This window comes from Condylura cristata, unplaced genomic scaffold (genome assembly GCF_000260355.1).
Source record: "Condylura cristata isolate star-nosed mole 26May11 unplaced genomic scaffold, ConCri1.0 scaffold00007, whole genome shotgun sequence".
NCBI classification, from domain to species: Eukaryota; Metazoa; Chordata; class Mammalia; order Eulipotyphla; family Talpidae; genus Condylura; species Condylura cristata.
In genome coordinates this window covers 30,637,307-30,659,341 of record NW_004567108.1, presented here as the reverse complement: position 1 = coordinate 30,659,341, position 22,035 = coordinate 30,637,307, and the positions used below count along the sequence as shown (strand labels likewise).

General features: G+C 32.8%; 1 protein-coding gene across 2 annotated transcripts in view; it reads right to left on the bottom strand.

The window, feature by feature from the left end:
* Window positions 1-22,035, bottom strand: part of EDIL3 (EGF-like repeats and discoidin I-like domains 3) — a 374,934-nt gene that overhangs the window by 226,393 nt on the left and 126,506 nt on the right. Inside the window, exon 3 of one of the 2 annotated variants that reach the window (XM_004678155.2) lies at window positions 7,898-7,927. The exons of the other annotated variant lie outside the window; for it this stretch is intronic. Within the exon in view, the coding sequence (XP_004678212.1) occupies window positions 7,898-7,927 (30 nt within the window). The remainder of the gene's footprint in view (window positions 1-7,897; window positions 7,928-22,035) is intronic. 2 annotated transcript variants of the gene reach the window in all.

Here is a 22,035-nt window from a genome sequence, read left to right as displayed (position 1 = left end):
AAGACTTTAAGAGTATAAATTAAGGAGAAACAATATCCCAAGACTATAACATAGAAATCCTACCTGAATTTACCTCCAAAGTTTGGACTCAACACCTCCAACAACTGAGTGAGCCAATTTCTTAAAAATAAATCTATTCACTTTATGTATCTTTTAGTTGTTTCTCTGGAAACCCCCCGCAAATACTTTTTCCGCTTCCATTTACACACACACACACACACACACACACACATATATAATGCTAAAATGCTAAAAAATAAGTATATTAGCATTTTAGCATTATATATATGTATATACTTCTTTTTAGCATTTTGATTTTTTTCAGTACCAATCTTAACATTCAATTTGGTTTCATTTTTGGTTTTTCTCCCAACATTCTAAAGGCTAACAGTTCAAAATCTAACTGAAATACTGTGAAATTTCTATAAATACTAAATCAAAGCTTGACTGACACTTGGGTTTCTTTTTTCAAAATTATGAAGGAGGTGAGTTTTCAGAAGTTGAATTTTTAATATTGTAGCAACATATTCATAAAGATGTCTCTAAGCTTAAAATTTTACTGAATTTGAATGAACATTATTTCATATTTTAAATATAAAAATACTGTATCTTGGCTATAGGTATATGCTTGATTTTTCTAATAAGACAGCATCTGCCAAAGATTGCATAATGATATTATATAAATAGTTCCTATGACTTTTCTGGACAATGCAGTTTTAAATGAATTTCATTTTTTGAAATGTGGAAAGGAGGCTTACAATGAGGAGCACCTAAGAAATAGGGCTGGGTAAACTTAGGTGTTTCAGTAGAAACAGATATTGAAACAGAAAATAAAGATCATTTCAATACAGATAACAATGTATGCAGTTTTGGCAAGCCTGGGAAACATGCTATGCATGTGAGAAAAAAGGGAACGGTTATGATAAAGTTGAGGTTTTTAAGTCACAATGCAAAACACTGCAAGTCTGAATACTGACTGTAGCATTACTGTGATACCTACATTGATTTTATTTCTCCACAATCAGATTCTTGGGCTCTCATAGGACTCTTTAAAATAAAAATGTATGGAGAAGTCACTTGGAGGAAACAAAGTTAAAAAGATACCTAAAGGTGACAGAGGTGTTATAATAGCTACTTCTATTGGTTTTACTGGTCCATGACCTGGTATTTCCTCCTTTTTCTTCCTAAGGAAGAACTGATTCTACATATTTGGCCTGTAGCCTCATGAATTCCTGATTATGAGAGAGCTATAATCAACCTCATGTTCCCTGGCAGAGTATTGATTGACTGCTCATTTCAGGGGTAGAAGCAGAGACCCACCAACCCTGTCAAATTAAGAGTGGATCCCAGGACTCTTGCCTTGAAGGCAGAGGAACAAATTTTCTTTGTTTGTCTTCTCTGGACATAGATAAAGATGCATGTGATTACAATAGCTGCTAGCAGAGATAGCACCCACAGGGAAATCAGTTTGTAGATGAAGATAAATTTTACACTACAGAAGACAAAGCAGAAAATATGGAAGGGAAGGAGTTGTGACTTTTTGTGGTATCACTGAGGGATTTTAGTTATTTTGCCTATTTCTTTAAAATAAGGTTGTATGATTTTTTAACTGCTTAAGTTTAACCATATATTTATGAGAAAAGATATACAACACAAATTTATAGATATATAGGCAGGGTATGTAATTTTCTCTTTGTGATAATTCTTAAAGTGTATCTAAAAAGAGATAAAGTATAAAATATTCCCATCTTAACTAACATCACAATCCTGTATTACATGAAAGTTTATCATAGTAAATTTTTTCAAAAGTCTTATTTACATACAATAGAGGTTCGAGTAACTATTTTCTCCAGAGTTCAACATTATTACCATATACTTATCAATAACTCTTGCTTTATAAAAATAGCACTAATTGGTCTTTTCGCCAATGTCTTTGTAAACTGACCAAAGCTAAAGCTTCAGAGAGAAACAATTTCTTCCCTATTCCCCTGAGAGTCTACTAGTAATGACCTCTTCCTGGTTTTTAGAAATAATAGCAATAGACTTACTGGTTTCCATATATTAGGTTTTAATATTTAAGCCTGATTAGCATGTGTTTATGAAGAATATACTTGAAAAATAGTCAAGTTGCCCCAGGCACTAAAAGGAAAAACATTCATTTCTGTATTAAAAAAAGGAATAAATTGGTAACAAATGTAAGGCGAGTACAAATGAGGACAGGAAGCCTATTTCAGACCCCAAGGAAATAAAGCACTAAGATCAAAATGCAAACGGCAGCTCTGTTCATTAGTAAATAATATGGTAAGATAGCACTCCTTTTCAAAATGCATGCAGTTTGAAAGTGCATGTAGAATAATTGTGCATAGCCATCCTTGCAGAATTAAACTGTGCAAGAAAACAGGAAAGAGATCTAACAGAAATCTGTAGCATAGTTAAGAAAAATCACAAAATTCACTATATACAGAAGTGATGTTTTTCTAGTAATAAAATTGCAGATTTCAAAAGGTAAAGAAAAAAATCTAATCACTGTATAATTTAAATTATATAGATATATAACATACTTGTTTTAAACCATATATACATACACACAAAAACATATGGCTTATTCATAAAACTATGAATATATAGTGTATATATAGTCATAATGTATACACATATAATTTATAGCTTCCTCACTATTTTTTTTTAAATACAGCTGTAAATTATTAGTGTTCTTAGTTGGACATTCTCAATGGTCAAAATGACTCCTTAAAATATTAAACATCCTAAGGGATTTAGAAGAAACTGATGAAAATACTAATGCTTTGGTGTATCAATTGATTTACCATTGTCTTCATCTTAAGTAGACATTGCATATATGTTTTAAAAAAGCAAACTACTTTATTAAGAGGTAAGCACTCCCATCATTAACAATTATGTATGTAATTGTCATGTATGTGCATGTATCTTAATAAGTGATTAAGATTAAGAGATCATTAATATGTACTAATATTGAAGCAAATTATAAAATTTTAACTTTATAATTACATTAAAGTGTGTGACCTTTGTAGTTTGGTGTTTTAATGAAACAGACTACTGCAAAGATTATACATTTTACATTTGTCTGAAAATTCCAATTTGTTCTAATCATAATTTTTGCTATTAATATATCTAGTGTTAAGTGATTACATATATTCAGTCTCTTTCTTTTGATGTAAAAAATATAAAAAACATTGAAAACTCTTGCTTTAAGTCAGAGAAGAAGGGAAAAAATTATTCGAACTTTGTTTTTGAGGTGCTTTGTACAAGTTATGGTTTGTGATTAGTGTTAACCACTGATTCACAGTATTGATCTTCATTATACCATATACTGAATAATTTTTATCTAACTCAGTATCATTTTTCATTTTTGTCCTTGTTTAAATTCTTATGATTTCATCTATTCGATGAATAATTTGCTATTTTGGGAGAGGTAAAAGACAACAGATAAATTATGAAGAAGGAGGAAATTTACATGAGAATAACCCTGATTCGATGTACTTATAATTAAAAAATAAATTTGTATAGATTAGTTCATTTGCAGGAGTCCATTTTCTAATGTAACTGACTTAACTTTATAAAGAACATAGACAAAAGCATTGGTATAATCAGTTTATGAAGTCTCTTGTCATAAAATTTAAATCAAGACAAAGGAAAATTGGATTTGTGTAAAATGGGAGGAACAGTCACTGACTTAACTTTATTAAAGAGTGTTATGAAATTTAAACTTAATATAAAGTGATCACCTTTCAAGAGATATAAACTGATCTGTATTTCACATCCAAAGATACATGCACACTCATCTCTCTCTTAATATTTGCATATCTTTGCTTTGAAAGGAATATATATATATATATATATATATATATATATATATATATACACACACACACACACCAAATTTTGATGAACACAGTAGTGCAGTTCTGAGACTACCAGGTAATTAATGTTGCAATCTCATAAACAAATTCTGAAGGAAATTTCAAAAGAGAGTTTACAAAAATTATTTGAGCAATAGCAACATAATTGGATCATATATATCGTCTCTGAAGGTGACTTGTTTGGAGGTACAATATCTGTTCTGGCTGCTTAAAATATATGAATCTCATTAGTTTCTAATTAGATCTGAAATATAGTTTGAAGGAATCTTGCACAGTTCATGGATATATTTTTATAATCAATGAAATTAGATTTTTTTTATAAGTAAACACACAATTCAACTAGAATAAATACAATGAGCTCTTGTAGTTACAGGAAGAGGTGTAAGGTGAAACTACCCTACTAACTCAGATGTCACAGAGCATGTTCCTGGATGCTAATGCTTCCTATCAGAACATTCAGGGCTGACAATGATTTGAAAACGGATGCTTCATATTCAATAAGGGGATGCAATACCACAAGAGAAATACAGAGGTGACATAATATACATCTCCTTACAGACCAACACATACTCAAAAGCAGTCATTAAGCACATGAAATTTAATTGTTCAAATAAAGACAATTAGGTATATTTGGAAAAATAAATAAAAACAAAATAATGTTTAAAAATATCCTATGTGGGGTCTTCCCTGGTGGGCCTGTTCTGTCTCTGATAGATCCTCTCACTACCCCTGAACCTCTGGCCTGTACCCCAGCTCTGTATGCATAAATAAATAAATCAATCTTTAAAAAATATATCCTATGCGGTTACATGGGGGTAGAATGAAGGAATCATTTATCTGTTTTGATGATAGCAGTTATGTATTTCTAAATACAAGGCAAGTCAAATATGCTCTATTGTAAACAGAAAAGCACATGCAGGGCCCTCCCTGGTAGCCCAGCGGGTTAAAGCACTGCACTAAGAAGCTTAAGCCACTTCTGCATGAGTTCCATCCCAGCCTGCCCTGGAGGTGATCCACATGGCGTGGCAGACTTCTCCTGACCCACCCGCTGCTCCCCTCAGCAGTGTACTTCATTGATCTGCCTGTTCTGCTTCCCACTCTGTCCCTGGTGAATCCTTTCACCCTCTGCATCTCTGGCCTGTACCCCAGTTCTGTATGAATAAATAAATAAATCTTAAAAAAAAAAGCACATGGAATTTTGTAATGTAAGTAAAATGCCAATACTGTGTTAATTTTAATTAAGTTGTCTTTTATATTTTTCATATTATACTATTTGAGGTAGCTGTTACTTTCTTAAAAATAGTTTTGAACAATGAGAATTAAATATAACTTTTGAATTATATTTAATCCAATTCAGTGTAATGATATGGTAAAAATCATCAACACATATTACATACATACATTTACATTTCATATAGCATTATTTATTAGGCCCCCTTACAGATAAACACGTTTATATAAAGCAACTACCTAGCTATCTAAATACTGTTATTTTAAATTTACCATTCAGACATTTACAATTAGTAAAAGGTGCTTGTGACTATTTGGCAGCAAATGAAACTCCCCTTTACCTTATTATTTTTTATGTTATTGAAATGTAACAGGCTTATTAGAAGAATAAAATTATACAAATTAAAACAAATCGGAAGAAATTATTCTCCAACAATACTGTGAATCTAATAAAGATATATGGAGACATTAATGTTGATTTCAGGTACAAATATGTGGCAAACAAAAGATTGTATTTCATTCATCATTTAAACAGATGGAGGAAAAAACTGTAAAGATAAATTAATGGCAAACTACAAAATGAATCTGAGCTTGGAAAAGATAATTTTGCATGAATTTCATTGATGGAAGGAGATGAGAAAAGTAGAAAATATTACACATTACACATAAAATTAACTTATAAATTTATTGTGCAAAACTAGTATCTTTTGCAATGGCACCACATTTCTTAGCAGATAACAAGGTGTGGGAATGTAAGAAACAAGGAGAGTAGGGAAGCAAAGGCTGCTGACAAGGATTGATAATCACACAAAGAGAAAAGTCAATTACAGTTCAGAAATACAGACTCACTCACTGGCAACCCTATAAACTCTAATGTATAACTCAGGGGGAAAAAAAAGGTAAAAAACTAGGCAAAGAAGACTTCTACAACACATGAAGTCAGGGTATTCGGATGCTCTAGAGTAAACTAAGCGATACAGACTAAAGTGGGAAACAAATGAGAGTGAATTCTTAGCACTAATTAGGCTATAAACTATATAATGATATTATAAAAATAAAACTTGGAGTGTTTATCTAACTTTATTTCAATTACCACGGCAATATTGTGACTTTCATACAGTATGGTATTCTTGGAGTTTATCAGTGATTATTTATAAGTTATCTATTTTTTGCTTAGTTGTTTTAAATCTTTTGACATTACTCTTTGAAAAAAAAAGAGACTTAACTCATTTATTTATGCATAAAAGAATGGGTGTGCAGGCCAGAGTTATGGGGGTTGAGAGGATTCACCAGAGAAAGAGTGGGGAGCAGAACAGGCAGATGTACTGAGATACACTGCCGAGGAGAGCAGCGGGCAAGACAGAAGAGGTCTGCTGCACCATGTGGGCCAGCTCCCTGGCTAGAATGGAACTTGTACTGCAGTGGCCGCTGGTAGCTTGACAGCACTGACATTTAATGCTTTGAACCACCAGGGAGGCCCCTGAACTTACTCTTTCAAGGAAATTTCTAAACAGTTTTGGAGAGAAGCAGAAATCAACTAAATCTTGATCCAACTGAAATATGGTAGTTCTACAAACATGAATTCTATTAACAAAGCTAAGTTCCTCTCTCATACTGAACCCCATTCTGTACATTGATGTCAGTACTCATTTTACTTTCTTGTCTCAGGCCCCGCTCCTTTCCCCATTTGGTCTGGCCAAATGGTCTCTTGTTCAGTCTCACACTCCCCCTTCTTAGGGACTGACCTGATTTGACCCCATAGTTGCTGGTTTACAAACTGGCATTTTATTGCTTGGTTTGTGATGCTGCCTCTCTTTTGCCCCAAAGTATGTGACCTGTAGGCCTCTTACTTTCTCTTTACCCAGTGAAGTGCCCTATAACTATGCAGAAAATGCCATGCTTTTCCTGCCATTCATATTCTTCATAGCACTTGTTTCAGACCCAGGTCTGTGCTTGGTGAATGTAGATTAGCTGGATGAGGAACAGAATAATCAGCAACATAACTTTTATAGTCAATTTTAATTAAGAAAATTACATTTAATGTGAATTATATATTTTATACAGTTGCCTATAATGGAGGTTCCTATTTCTGAAAGTATCACTTTCCTTAACTATTATTCTCTTTATTATTTTGTATTTTTCTCCTCACTTTCTTATCTCTTACCATTTTTCTCAATGTTTCAATTTTCTTGATTATTTAATGTTGCTGTGATATTTTGAGTTACTCTTTACTATGAGAGCTCACTTTTTTATTTTTAAAGATTTATTTATTTATTCATACAGAACTGGGGTACAAGCCAGAGATGCAGAGGGTGACAGGATTCACCAGAGAGAGAGTGGGGAGCAGAACAGGCAGATCAATGAAGTACACTGCTGAGGGGAGCAGCGGGGAGGTCAGAAGAGTTCTGCCACGCCATGTGGTCACCTCCGGGGCAGGCGGGGATCGAACTCAAGTGGAAGTGGCTTAAGCTTCTTAGTGCTGTGCTTTAACCTGCTGCGCCACCAAGGGGGGGCCGAGAGCTCACTTTTAATTTTTTCTCTTTATATTTAAAACTCATAACATCCTAAAAGACATCACATAGCCTAGAATAGTATAATGGGGACCAAGATAAATAAATAAATAAATAAATAAATAAATAAATAAATAAATAAAACAGCTAAACAAAACTGTGCCAGTTTTCTGATTGAAATTTGGAAAAAAAAAAAGAACTTCAAACAATTGAGTCTCCGTTATTAAGAACACTGAATTAAATAGAAATATTCTTTACCTGCTGAAGTTGGCTCTTCTTCATCTGATGCTATGATAAGAAAAAAAAAAAAAAGAGATAAAAGGGGGCAAAAAAGGGAGGGGATAAAAGGAGAAGGAGGGATAAATATAGGGAGAGGAAAAATGGGGGCAAGGGAGAGGGGGAGAGAAAGAAAGAAGTTTAGAATGAAATTGAACATAAATCTAGTTCACATATCCAAACAATAAAAACAAGCCTTAGATGTATAATTCTGTTTATAATTAGAAACCTGCCATTAAGTAGCTATATCTAGACTGATTTGTGAGTATTTACATTAAATTAAGGTATATAGACTCCTAAACTTTCAAAATATAGAAAGGTATAGTCAGTTGTCTAAATTTGATTTTCTTTCTGTTTGAAAAGAAGATTGATCTTATCAATGTAATTTGTAAATTGCTTCAAATACCATCAGCTGATATATAAATCACATATAAAGTATGAATAACTCGCCATCACTGCTTTATGGAAATTTTCTGCTAGCGAAGAGAATTAAAAGGCATTGTTGGTGGTCATAATTTTATTCAATAAGGTAGAAGTTATAAAAATAATAGGGAATATTCAGAATCACTCTGAATGTTGTTTAAACAAGATTATCCTAGCTCCCTCTCCTAACCACACACATGCACACAACTTAAGGGTCAGTGGTGGTGACTGGGATCAGGCCACAGGAAACTTCATTTTAAGGGCTGACACCAAATGGGATTTGACAGTGTTTTGAAGCCCACACAGGAAAAAGCACAGTCTGAAAGGAGAAGACTTAATGTGAAAACACATCAAACTTAAGCAGTGGTTCCTAATCCTGAATCTATATTAGAATGTCAACCACTCACCCCCACCTCAAACCAATGAAGTCCGACTCTTTCAATGGTTCTAACTTGTTGCCACTATTGAGACATTAATAGGTAACAACAATATATAACAAAGTGCCACCATTAAAGTATGAGTCATTTTGATTCCTGATTTTAAAAGGAGGGATTTTTGAGATTCTAAGGATAATATATTACTACCGTGTATGTATGTGGGGGTTGAAGTTTGGTGGTTCCAAGAGAAAAAGGAGTTTATCTGAAGTCAATTCACAAGTGAGCCTCAAATCTGCCTCTTCCCCTTACTATGAATAGACAACGTCTGTGAGCAGGTATTTCTGTCCTGTGCTCAAGTGCAGCTTGAATATCCAGAGTATCACTGTTGAATTATATGTCACAATCCGGTGCTATATTACTTGAATCCATGAAGTTTTAGATTAAAAAATTTACTCAGTAAATTGCTTATAAAGGTGCTTTATTCCCAGGTGATTTGGTAATCAAGGTATCACTGTGTAAGCAGGGAGCAGTTTCCACTCTTTTCCGTTAAGGTTACCCCTGCACAGAGTACACATTAGACAAGCTTACTTTGTGTCCTGACAGTATTTTCCTCTCACACTATTTGGCTTGTCTCCTTGGCATATAAAGAAATGGAGAGAGCAAACACAGTTGGCTTGCATGGAGTAGTGAACATAAATATTTAAAAAGCTGTTTGCTGCTTTATTATGTCCAAAATATATCATAACATGTTTAAAAGGAAAACTCGGCAGCTTCCAGGAATTCCTTTTCAGGAAAATACCATTGAGCTTTGTGAAGTACTGGTTTATATGAATTATTGTTGATAAAAGTTGCAAATTGAAAATGCAAAACAAACAAAAAAGCTAGCACTTACTGCTGGTCTTTTTAAATGTGTAAGCTCACTTTATATATATATATGAATTACTATTTTATAGATGAACACTGCCTAAGATCACTTTGAATGAGTTCATGTCAGTGTCTTTAAAACTAAACTCTTTCAACTCCACCTTACTCTCTTACCAGTTAGTAATTCAGTGTCACTTAAGTAAGGTCAGAGGGAGAATAAATTAAGGAGGGCTGGTTAGCACTCTTAGGAGTGGTTGTACTGAGAATAAGGAAACATAAAATCCCTTCAAAAAGTGCAGTCACCCCTTAGAAACCCTCAATTCAGGGATAGACAAAGCCACAAAAGCACATGGGTACACGGTTAAACAACGAATCCTAAGTATGTGAATGCTTAAGAAAGAAAGATAGGAAGTGTTAAGATGACAGTTCTCCTTTACAGACAGATGAACAAACAAAAAATGAGGCAACAACTAACAAGCAGGTAAGAAAAGACAATTCCCAATTTATAAGAGTTAAAACAATTAGAACATTTTAAAGCCAAAGCAGTTAGGGAAAATAGTACATAAACTTATACTTGAGCATCTTTGTAACAAACAGTATTGTAGTCAACACATGTACAACTCTGCATACGATTTTATTTCTATGCAACATTTCCTTAGTGGTGATTTTTTATAACATGTAGAGGCCACTAACCACTTTCCCTACATACTCGCACACGAGGGCATTATCACAAGGGTTAGTTTATATATGTGAACACATACCTATAAATTTAAAAGTACACAGACCAGACTGGATAGGGTCACTAATATGTGCGGTAAATACCAGGAAAGAAAACTAAGGTCGAATAAAGACAGGCTAAAAAATTAACCCTTTGGTAATGGACTATGGGTAACGCAGCTGTGGGTGTAATGGTGGGGATGTAACCGTGGTGATACTTGACGGGCAAAATCCTAATGTTACCTCAATTAAAAATCAAATGTTAGAACATTAAAAATGCATATTATGGCCCTCCCTGGTGGCGCAGCAGGTTAAAGCACAGTACTAAGAAGCTAAAGCCAGTTCGGCATGAGTTCAATCCCTGCCCCAAGGTGATCCACAAGGTGAGGCAGACCTCTTCTGACCAGTCTGCCGCACCCCTCAGCAGTGTACTTCGTGGATCTGTCTGTTCTGCTTCCCACTCTGTCTCTGGTGAATTCTCTAACTGCCCCTGAACCTCTGGCTTGTACCCAGTTCTGTAAATAAATAAATAAATCTTAAAAAAAAAATACATTATGGGCCAAACATAACAAAAAGAAGAAAACTAACAAATAACTTTGTCTTGATCTACAAGGTCACGATGTGCAAGAATATACTGAAATTATGGTGATGGTAGGAAAACTATGGTGATGTACAATAAAAAAGTACAGCTGATAAATTTAGCTAAGGATGGTCATTCCATTGCTCATAACATAATATTTTTGAAAATGTAACAGAAGGGAAAACATTCTCATTGATACGCTATTTTAAAATGACAAGAGAAATCATGAAGCTGAGGTTACCTGTTCACCTTACATGGACCTCAAACTATTATAATAGCCATATTACTGTTTCACAGAGCCTGATAGAAAGAAGCTGATACCAGCAAGCTGCTATTTTATGATTTCCTAATTTATTTATGCATGACAGACTACCTACTTCAACTCAATTCATTTCCATAAGTATGGACAAATGAGCTAATCTAAAATGGAAGTATGTTAAAACCAAAAGAACAAAAGCTAAATAGTAATGGATGTATCAGCAATATTGGCACAAATCTCAATGACAACACTCTCAATGACAACACCACAAAATCATGACACATAAAATGTTAATTCGAGAAGAAATTTTGTGATTAAGGGACTGACAGCACCACCATTGATATAATGGGTTAAATTTTATATTAGGAAGAAGTATATCTATTAAATCATTTAAATTATCAACAAAATATTTAACACAATCTGAATTTTGAAGAATTTCTTACAGATCAGAATGCATATACATATAAATAGTAAATAATGATAAAAATATTTCTAATAGATAATATAACACATTCTGTTTTAAAATTTGCTCCTTTCATTAAATACTGCATGCTCCAATGCTATCTCAATTAAAGAATAAATAAATTTAAAATTACATTACACATGTTTTCCATGGCAATACAGTGAGAGAATATATATATATATATATTTACTTAGCTATCAAATGATATTTAAATGATTCAATGCTTTTTCTCTTACAAATTATTTTTCAATAAATCATTAGATCCATTTGAATAATACTGAAAACAGGAGAAAAAACAAATGAACAGATTGGAGCCTATAATTCTAAACATTCTAAAAATATATTCACTTTTTGCAAATATGAATTTGAAATGATCCTCTTTTCTACACCAACAGCCTACCTCTACATTCTGCTTCTTAAATGTCTATTAATTACTATTACTTTTGTGACTTCTTCCTGTGAAATGACACTCTTTTATAATATAATTTCCATTAATGTAGATCAGCACAATTTTCATTGTCATATGTCCAGGTAACACAAGATGCAGTGATACAGAGCAGGCTGGGCTCTGGGTAGGTATACCCTTAGGCTCATAGCTGATCTCCAGCACACCTATTGCAGAGAGGTTTGGGATCCAAATCACATAAGAACTAAGCTTTTTTTTTTTTTTTTTAATACATGGTGATAAGTTAAAGAAAAAAATTTTGTTTTTATAAAATTTTCGCATGGGGTATGTGTGTGTGTGTGTATGTTTAATAAGGTTACAGTTATTTCAAGCATAACATTTTTGCCATTTAAAATTTTCAATAATTATTAGTTTAATATCATTTTTTCCTCACTAATACCTAAACAGAAATTCAGACAATTTATGATGCTTTGAAATAATGGGTTCTCAAAATATAGATGTTCACATTTAGCTTAATTAAAAAATCTTTTGAATCTGAAAGCATGAAGGTGAAAAAAACACAGAACAGTGGACAGGTATAACTTGAAGAGAGCAGAGATATCTCTAATGGTTCTATTTCTCTTTGGCAAAGAGGACTTATTTTTTTATGTTGCTTGAATTTATCCCAAGGACACTAACTCTAAGAGATAAAGCCCAGCTTCTGCTTGCCTCTACAGAGCTCAACTAATCTAGTGTGTCACTGACTTATTTAAAGGTGAGTTAATGGCCACTATGGAGGATTTTTTCCTCTGCCTAAAATTAAATGCTTTTCTTTTCAGAATCATCAGGATCTGCTTTAAAAGAAAATGGTCAGTATGTCCACATTCACCTATTAATCAAGTGACACTGACAATGCAATTCCCTATCCACAAAATGTGTCTCCCTAGGCTAAATTTTTCCTTAATTGGAATGTCTTTAAAGAAATCAACTGATAAAAAGTGGGCTGGTCTAATTGTAAGACAATGAGATTGAAAAAAGGCAAAGGGCCATACTGAGAGGATCCAAGCCCCATTCTTCTTGTCTTTGGGGTTATTTTCAAACTGTGAATATACGCTATTAACTTCTGTTCTTCCAAACTCTCAAGAAATAGCCAATTCAAAAAGCAGAATGTAGGTAGCTTTTAAAAAGAAAATTTTAAACAAACGGAATAAAAGATCACCCAGCCCAACCTTGCTAACCAAGAAATCTAAATACTGCTTCCAACTTTTTAGTGGCAGGAAAACCAAAACCTTACAAAGGTCCATTTTTACATCTCTCCTATAGCTAGACTTTGGAAAATAAATAATACAATAATGTGGTTCTTTCTTTGCTATTACAGCCATCCAAACACTTGAACACATTTTTCACAAGCCCACAATTCTTTTATTAACTCATAGTTCATGTATCATTGCATAAATCCTGGTCATCATTTGTGTTCACCTCTTTTGGACATATTCAAGCCTGTAAAGATCTTCTAAACTAAATTAAGAATGCGATCTCAAGATGAGATTTACCTAACACAAAGTGCAATGGCATTATTATGTGCCTTCTGTAGGCTCCTATGCTGTAGCTAACTATCAAACACTGTATTAGCTATTGCAAAAAGTGAAGACATAATGTCATTTTTTCCTCCTCCAATCTTTCCTCCTCCAATCTCACCTCTGGGCCAGTTCCTAGAGGAACGGGGGAATACTAATCTTATCATCATACTTTCTGAGGGCAAGCCTGGGCAGGAAAATGGTGTGTAATCAGGGACGTGGAATGAGTACATAAAGCTTGGCATGGGATTGAGGGAGAATAGTTAAAAGTAAAAAAATAGGCAGTGGGAAAATTTCAATATTGTGAAACCAAGTAAAGTTTTAAAGGTATTCATACAATCTCTTACCTTTCCTGTAGCAAAGAAAATAGGTTACATGCATTTCATACATTGTTTATTAAAGTCTACATATAAAAAAAAAAACCTCAACATTTATCTTCACTGAAACAGTGTCCATCTAATTCAACATAAGTACTTTGTGGCTTCTCATGGAATTTTCCACTTGTCAATTGATATTTCTGGTTCTAGAAAAGTCTCCAAGAAACTATCTTTGAACTTTTACAGTTGCTCCTCCCAACAAATAATTTCTGCTTAGAAAGTCTTTGCTAAAGTTTCGTACTAGTTTTAGCCAATAAGCCACACCCAGACTTTTCCAAACCAATTACCCAGTAGACCAATTAGTATTGAAAACAATTACTAGATTGAAAAACAGACTTACCTTGAAGCAGGAAAAAACGAAACAAAACAAAACAAAACAAAACAAAACTGGTAAGTCTTACTTATTTAATGATGTTTTGTTTTTATACTTTTATATTTCAATAGTGCATTATCAATAGAAGGTTTATAAAATCATGTTGTTGGGATAATTTTGGTAATCACATTGAAAGTAGGGACAATTCAATAAAATATCTAGAATGTCCTTAAAATGTAGGTGCAAATCTCATCCTTGGTCTGAATCCTAATCTCTTATAAACACCAATAATCTGGGCAAACAGTAAAGCTAATTTTTCCCAGAAGGTCACCAAAGTTTCCTTTTGCTTTTTATCATCTTATATTATGCTTACAATATTGTTACCTAATAACTTTACCGGCTAACTACTTTTTATTTCAGCTCATCTCAAAAGCCAACCTAGATATCAGATCTAATCCCTGGGACTGAAGGTGAATTTTTTCTCCTCTTGACACATATAGCACTTTGTTCTTCTCTTATGATTAATGTCTGCATTGTATAATGATTATTTATGAGTATGTTTTATGATCCTTTCTCAAATTTAAGAAATTTCAAGGGCAGGCCTTTTATTGTGGGGTCTTAGGAATAAAGGATATTCTCTGGGGTAAAGAATAACTTCCCAGAGACAGTAATATTTGTTAAATGAAAGAGTCTACTGTTGTTTTCTACTGTGTACTTCTATCTTTATATAAAGTCATGAAGAGTTCATTGTTCATCTGTCACATCTAAGAACCTAATATAAATTCCAATGTGGTATTTCTTGATGCCTTTACAGGATTCCCATTTTGCAATCTTATAAAGAAAAATTAATTCATAAGACATTTGTTGTAAGCATAAGGATAGCTATATCCCTATAAGGCCAATTCCTAATTATGCAAGCATTACTTACATTACTCATAATTTTCAAATAATAAAACATAGGGTTCTCCTTTTCCCATACCAAGTGAGGTGATTTGTCAAATTATACACTGAAGGAAAGAGAGTTTTGAAAAATTAAAAGCTGACAGCTAAATTGCCCCCAGTTTGCATATTCAAGCACAAGCAGAAAAATTCTGACATAAAAATAATAGGTCAGGATTTATTGGACATTTAAATAATGTTATTAATGACCAAAAGGCTGGAAGAATATTCAGGGAACTACAAACTTGATTTCTGTATGTAGTCTTTGAGTTGTCTATTAAGATTTGGTTTTTTACATTTACTTTTTAATAACATATTTCTTATTATAAATCAGGCACTGTTCTGAAACCTTACATATATTAATTCATTGAATGTGAAGAAAACGCTTTGAAGTTGGTCCTATTATTATTTGATCTGACAGTGATGAACTATAAGGCATAGAGAGGCTAAGCAACTTTTCCAAAAAACAGAAATGGTAAATATTATAGCACAGCCAGGATTTGATTTAGTGTAGCCGAGTTTTAAATTACACCATATGCGATCTTTTAAAGACTTTGTTTTATGGATTTCCATCTGAAGCATGAAAAAGCACTAGGAGTAAAGTTATTATTATTAACTATTATTATTCTGTTTTCAGGTTCCTACATTGTTTCAAAGTACCAATCCCAATAGGTGTGACAAGTGTATTAATTTTATATAAACAATGGATTGTGGAAAAACATGAGACAATATTTCTGCCTGACTTTGAACAGAAATATATGACCTTGTCTGAGTCATTGGATATAGCACAGAATCACTTTCTAATTTAACACTGCAAGAGGCTTAACTCAATTGTTTATTTCAAGGTTATTCCATGAATTTTTTTTCTATGTGTGTATACATTAGCATTTTCATGAATAAAGTGTTCTAAAAATACAAGGCACGGTTAAAGAAAAGGGGTGAAGAAAAAATTTTATCTGGCATTATGTTAATTGTTAAATTGCATCTGCCTGTCTCCTTTGCTGTTCATTATATAGTGGTCTGATAAAGAGCACATCTGATTGGACTGTGAGTTGAGCCACCATAGATGTTTTGACCAGGAAATCATGGTGGGTAACGATATAGCTCAAGCTCCAGAGTTGATTAATTAATGAAAGCTGTCTTGAAAGTCAAGGGTTATTCTGATTTGCACCCCAATTTATCCATTTTCTGGGCAGTCAAAGCTATTGATTGAAAGAGATTTGATTTGGCATATACAGTATCTGTCTTATCTCTGAAAATGTTTGGTAGTTACTAAGTAGATATGTAACAACCAACACTGTCTCCAATTGCTCTCTATGATTTGGCTGAAGCACCTGGGGTCTGATTTCTCAAATAAAATCTTACAGATAAAGACAATATAGTGGTTTATCAACATGCTATACAAGGAAGGTACAGGATCTTACTTGAAATTTGCTATATTTTCCAAGGGTTAGAGATTAAGAAATCTTTCTCTTGGTTCTGTCTTTCACCGAGGAACTCAAATTATGTCCATGTTATTTTATTACAAGTTTTGGTTAAAATATAAAAATATAAGTATATTTACTATTGACTATTAAAATTACAATTTGCTTAATTTTATACTACCAAGAGAAGAAAAAATAGCATATTCTAGAAAAGAGTCTGTCCAATTTCTTTCATTTTAACTCATTCAAAAATATGTGCTGCTACTGTAACTTTAAGTAATATGGATTACAGAATTTGCCCTCACATAAATACTTTGATATATGTCGGACAATAAATTATCTTGAGAACAAAGTTACCTTGAGGTGTCACCCAGTTTTTCTATGACTTCAGGGACTGTGGCCAAATAAAACTTCACACATAATGACATCCACTTGAAGCTCCTTGAGAATTCATGCCTTCTTTTTTATTTTAGAAACCTTATGCTTTCCTCCAGTAATTTTTCATAATAAATAGCATAATTAGAATACAAAGTAGGTTCCAATAAGATTTCATTAAATTATTTGTGTAATTCACTAATATAGGAATTTTGAATAGCTCAAAGCAATATATTTCAACCAGTCAAAATACTTATTCCAGTGAATGTCAGTGCCTAATCTCTTTATCTTCATTGTATAGCCTGTGCAATGAATGGTTAAGAGAAAAATGAGAGTAAATGTTCTGTGGTTCAAACAATAGCCTTTCACGTTCCATTAGAGTTATATTAATCATTTCCCAACTTTTCACCTTTATCTAACCTTCTTAGGCTTTCTTTATCCAATTATCCTACACAAAATGCTATGAAGTCATTATTTATGGCTTCTTTGATAAATTGCCTACTCCTCTTAATTGATCTTAATTTCAGGCATCAATCATTTCCTCAAAATGTTTACCAGACAAACTGGACTTTATATATGTCAGTTTTTAGTTTGTTTTATTTCAAAGATGTATGGCCTTATAAAAAGTTGTTTCAGTGAAAAAAAGGGGAATCCAGTTTTTATCTGTTAATTATTTAATATATTTGATGGATAATTTCTTCCTGCTTTCCTACTACCTCCTAACATACAAATAAGATAGCCTGAAATCCACATTACTATGATTAAGTAGATCTAAGCCCATTAAGTTTTCAGTTTATTATAAATCAATCCCTATACAATCCTAATGATAATAAAATTTCTTAAATAGCTGTTATTCCAACCATTTAATTTTAACAATTTAGTCTAAAAGACAATGGTGAATCTATATAAAATTTTAGTTATGGGCTAATCAAAATGAGTATAGTTGAGAAAGTGAGCATACAACTTATACATCCCAAATAGGCGTCAGTTGAATAAATTATGGTAAATGTTAGAATGCTAGCCTGCTATTTTAAATGTCAAGAAATCATTTTTTAGTTAAAGTGCTAAAATATTTACTATTAGCCTAATTAAAAATAGGAGTGATCATGAAAGAACACAAACAGCATAACGTACAAGTTTTATGAACACTCATGCATGCATGGACACATTTCACATAAAAGAGTCAACAAACTGATACTAATTTTTATATGACAGGATATGGTTCTACATACATACATTGACAGATCTATAAGTAAATAACACACAAAAAATAAAGTATATATAATCCAAAATTATGATACATTTTATTTATTTTGTTTTGTTTCCTAGATTTTCTTATATATTACTTTTATGATAGTGAATAGTCAATAAATTCAATGTAAAATATATGTTGTAACTATATTATATAAAAAATGCATATCCTTATAATGATTAGCTATACCAAAAAAACAGAAGCAATGTACAATTTCTTTTTAATGGCATTTAGCAACTTAACTTAAAGATGTTTTTTCTTTTACTTTTTCTCGTTTTCAGTGTAATGATAAGAACAGTTTACTCATTCTATAGCAACACATCAATTTACCTTAAATGACAAAGTTTAATATCTTGTCATAATTCAAACAATATTGTTATAATTCAATGTCTTGCTCTGTTTGTGATATTATAAATATATATGCAATTGACTCAAATTTAAAGTAAATAAACAATTGGTGTAATTATTTACACCCAAGAAATAAATTCATGTTGAAAATCACTGAAGAACATAAAAACCAAGTAATAGCATTGAAGGTCCTAAAGATTGTTGATGTTTTAAATCTTTTATAAAATATTTGTAACTGTCCAGTAGACTTCTTTATATGGCTCAACTTTGGAAAGGATTTATTTCCAGATATTAGTGTGTAGGGCAGAAAGTAATAAATCTCCTTGTACTTTTCTAGGTTCTTGGTCATGCCTTCCCATACCAAAAGCAGATTAAAAGGAGATGCAGGCCGTCCCTGGTGGCACAACAGGTTAAAGCACAGCACTAAGAAACTTAAGTCACTTCCACATGAGTTCCAACCCCGCGTGCCCCAGAGGAGATACACATGGTGAGGCAGACCTCTCCTGACCTGCCCGCTGCTCCCCTCAGCAGTGTACTTTGTCGATCTGCCTGTTCTGTTCCCCACTCTGTCTCTGGTGAATCCTCTCACCCTGGCATCTCTGGCCTGTACCCCAGTTCGTTATGATAAAATTATCTTTAAAAAAAAAGGAGATACAAGTTATTTCTTTTCATGCATATGGGAACATCAAATAAGTGATACATAAACAACTAAGAGAAACAGCTTTTATAACTTTTAGACAAAGGAAAATATGGGCAGGTGAGTAATTTAAAAGATAAATAAACTTGGGCTTATTACTTAAATTAGTGATGCATAACGAGGTTTAATTATACAACTTCTCTAGCACAAACTTCTTTACACAGAGTGACAAGAAGTTTACCTCCTAATACAGAGAAGGTAATTCTCTGTATTAGGAAAATTCACTTTCTACTTTCAAGGACACAGGAGTCAGAGTATCCTTTTTTACCTGCTATTTCTTAAATAACCTAAAAAAAATAAACATACCAAAGTAGTCTATAATTAGGGACAGCTTATTTTATACTCCCTCAAATGCTAATTTTGCCACTTAGTCTATCACTTAAAATAGTAATTTTCATTTTTATAAATGTGTAGAAGTGTATGTTTTGGCAGATCTAAAACCATCTTCATTCCATTCCATTTGGAATCTAAATAAAAACACATCTCAAAGTAACTTTCCATCTTCACTTTTCTAATTTCAAAAAATATATCTACTGCCCTAAAATTGGCAGAAAATGATCTAGTTTTTTCTTTCTCTAAGAGAGTTTTTACTATTTTCCCCTTATAATAAAAATAAAAGCTTTGATAGTATCAATGTTATCTGAGTTATATCCACAGCTATAATAAAAGAAATAGCTATGAAATATCTACATTTGCAGCGAATTTGCATTTCCAAGAAATAAAACAGAAAGAAATGCAACTAACATTACATGGTAGATTATGCAAACAGACACAAATTCCTCCTCTTTTTTGCATAAGGATGACTCTGGGAGATAAAGTGATAGATCATCCCATTAGAAGTTACATTAGCTAATATCACATAAACTGAAACTTGAAAATTATTTTTCAGTGTAGTTTGATTCTTCAACTTGCTCTTGGGACTAACCTACCACCACTATCTAAGGAAGCCTGACATTCCAGGCAAGCTCTTCCCTGTATTATGGACTTCAACACCCACTTAACTGATTCACAGCATTGTGAGATAAATGGTTGTCCATGAAATCTATAAAATGCATGATTATGTTAAGCAAAAAAAAAAAAAAGCCTAATGATACTCATGTACCATCACTTCACTCACAAAAGTATGCCCAAATAAAAAGGGCATACTATCAGAAAAAAAAAAAAAGACTATAGATCAAAAGATCGTTTTTTAGTATATTGTCTTGGCTTTACTACTTATGGGCTCTTGTTTTTTCAGTTGGAAAAAAAAAGATTTCTGTGCTTAATGTTTTCTAAGGTCTTTGATGCTGTGTTATTTCCTTGGAATTAATATAATTGTAAAGACTTGTTATTCAAGTTAACCATTTCTAATCATTATGACTAGCAATAAGAGAGAAACAATTTTATATAAAAAACTGAGTGGCCCTCCCTGGTGGCGCAGCGGGTTAAAGCACTGCACTGAGAAGCTAAAGTCACTTCAGCATGAGTTCGATTCCCGCTTGCCCCAGAGGAGATCCACATGGCATGGCAGACCTCTCCTGACCCGCCCGCTGCTCCCCTCAGCAGTGTACTCGTCTATCTGCCTGTTCTGCTTCCCACTCTGTCTCTGGTGAATCCTCTCACCCTCCACATCTCTGGTCTGTACTCCAGTTCTGTATGAATAAATAAATCTTTAAAAAAAAAAAAACAACTGAGCTTATATACTATGCTGTAGAAGTTTATATGTAAAACAAAATTATTTTTGCCATAGTTACAAACAACATAAAGTTAAAATATCCCATTAAATTTTAACTCTGCCATCTAGTTATATAATTATTTTTGCATGAACACATATGCAGCCCCTGTTATCAGAAAAGTAAGTAATGCAATTCTAAAAATAAATTCCTTTGACTCTAATTGAATGGGAAATTTCTTAGCACTTCTAAATGGCTAATAACCTTTCAGAAAACTATTTTAGTCCATGTAGAATAGCTCTCATTATGACAATTCTAGAAAGATGAAGTCAATCATGAGTTGGTTATCCTTCCTTAGTCCAAGAAATAATCTTAAGGGGGGGGGAGTTGACAACTGCTCAAATGACATTTATGCTATGAATAATTATCCTGAAATTTACCAAATTTCATTGAGAATTATCAAAATTATCGATCTTGGCCAGAATTTGGAAACCTGGAATTAGCTTCACTCTAGCCAAAAGATCTGCTTACAACTTGTTAACATGCTAGTGTTTTATGATCACTAATAAGAAGCCTTGCGGACAAAGTGATGATTATTTGCTGGAAAATAGAAACAAATAAGCCTATTTATAGGGCAAAATGACTCACTGGTCATCTTTAGTTTTTACAACAGATTTTATATTCTGAGGTAAATGTGGCCAATTTCTGATAATTAAATGTAAGTAGAGGACAGATTAGCAGTGATGAGATTTGAGGGCTACGAATATAAAATAAAATCAAAATTCACACAAGAAAAGAACTATAACTTACCAAATTAGAATATCGATTCCGAAAAGGAATATCAATTACCAAAAAGAAGTAAGTTTAGATGGAATACAATCAATTGAAAAGGACTAAGACAAGAAAGATAAAACACTTTCATGCTGAGTTTTTTCTTAATAAACAAACCTGGCCAGAAGCCAATGAATCACAAATGAAATGCTAATGTTGACTCTATTATCCTGCTTTGAACTACTCTCAATATGATTGGCACTATGTTTCTATTTTTTTTTTCCTAAAAGCTGCTAGAGATTTTAAATTACTACCAAATTCCAAATA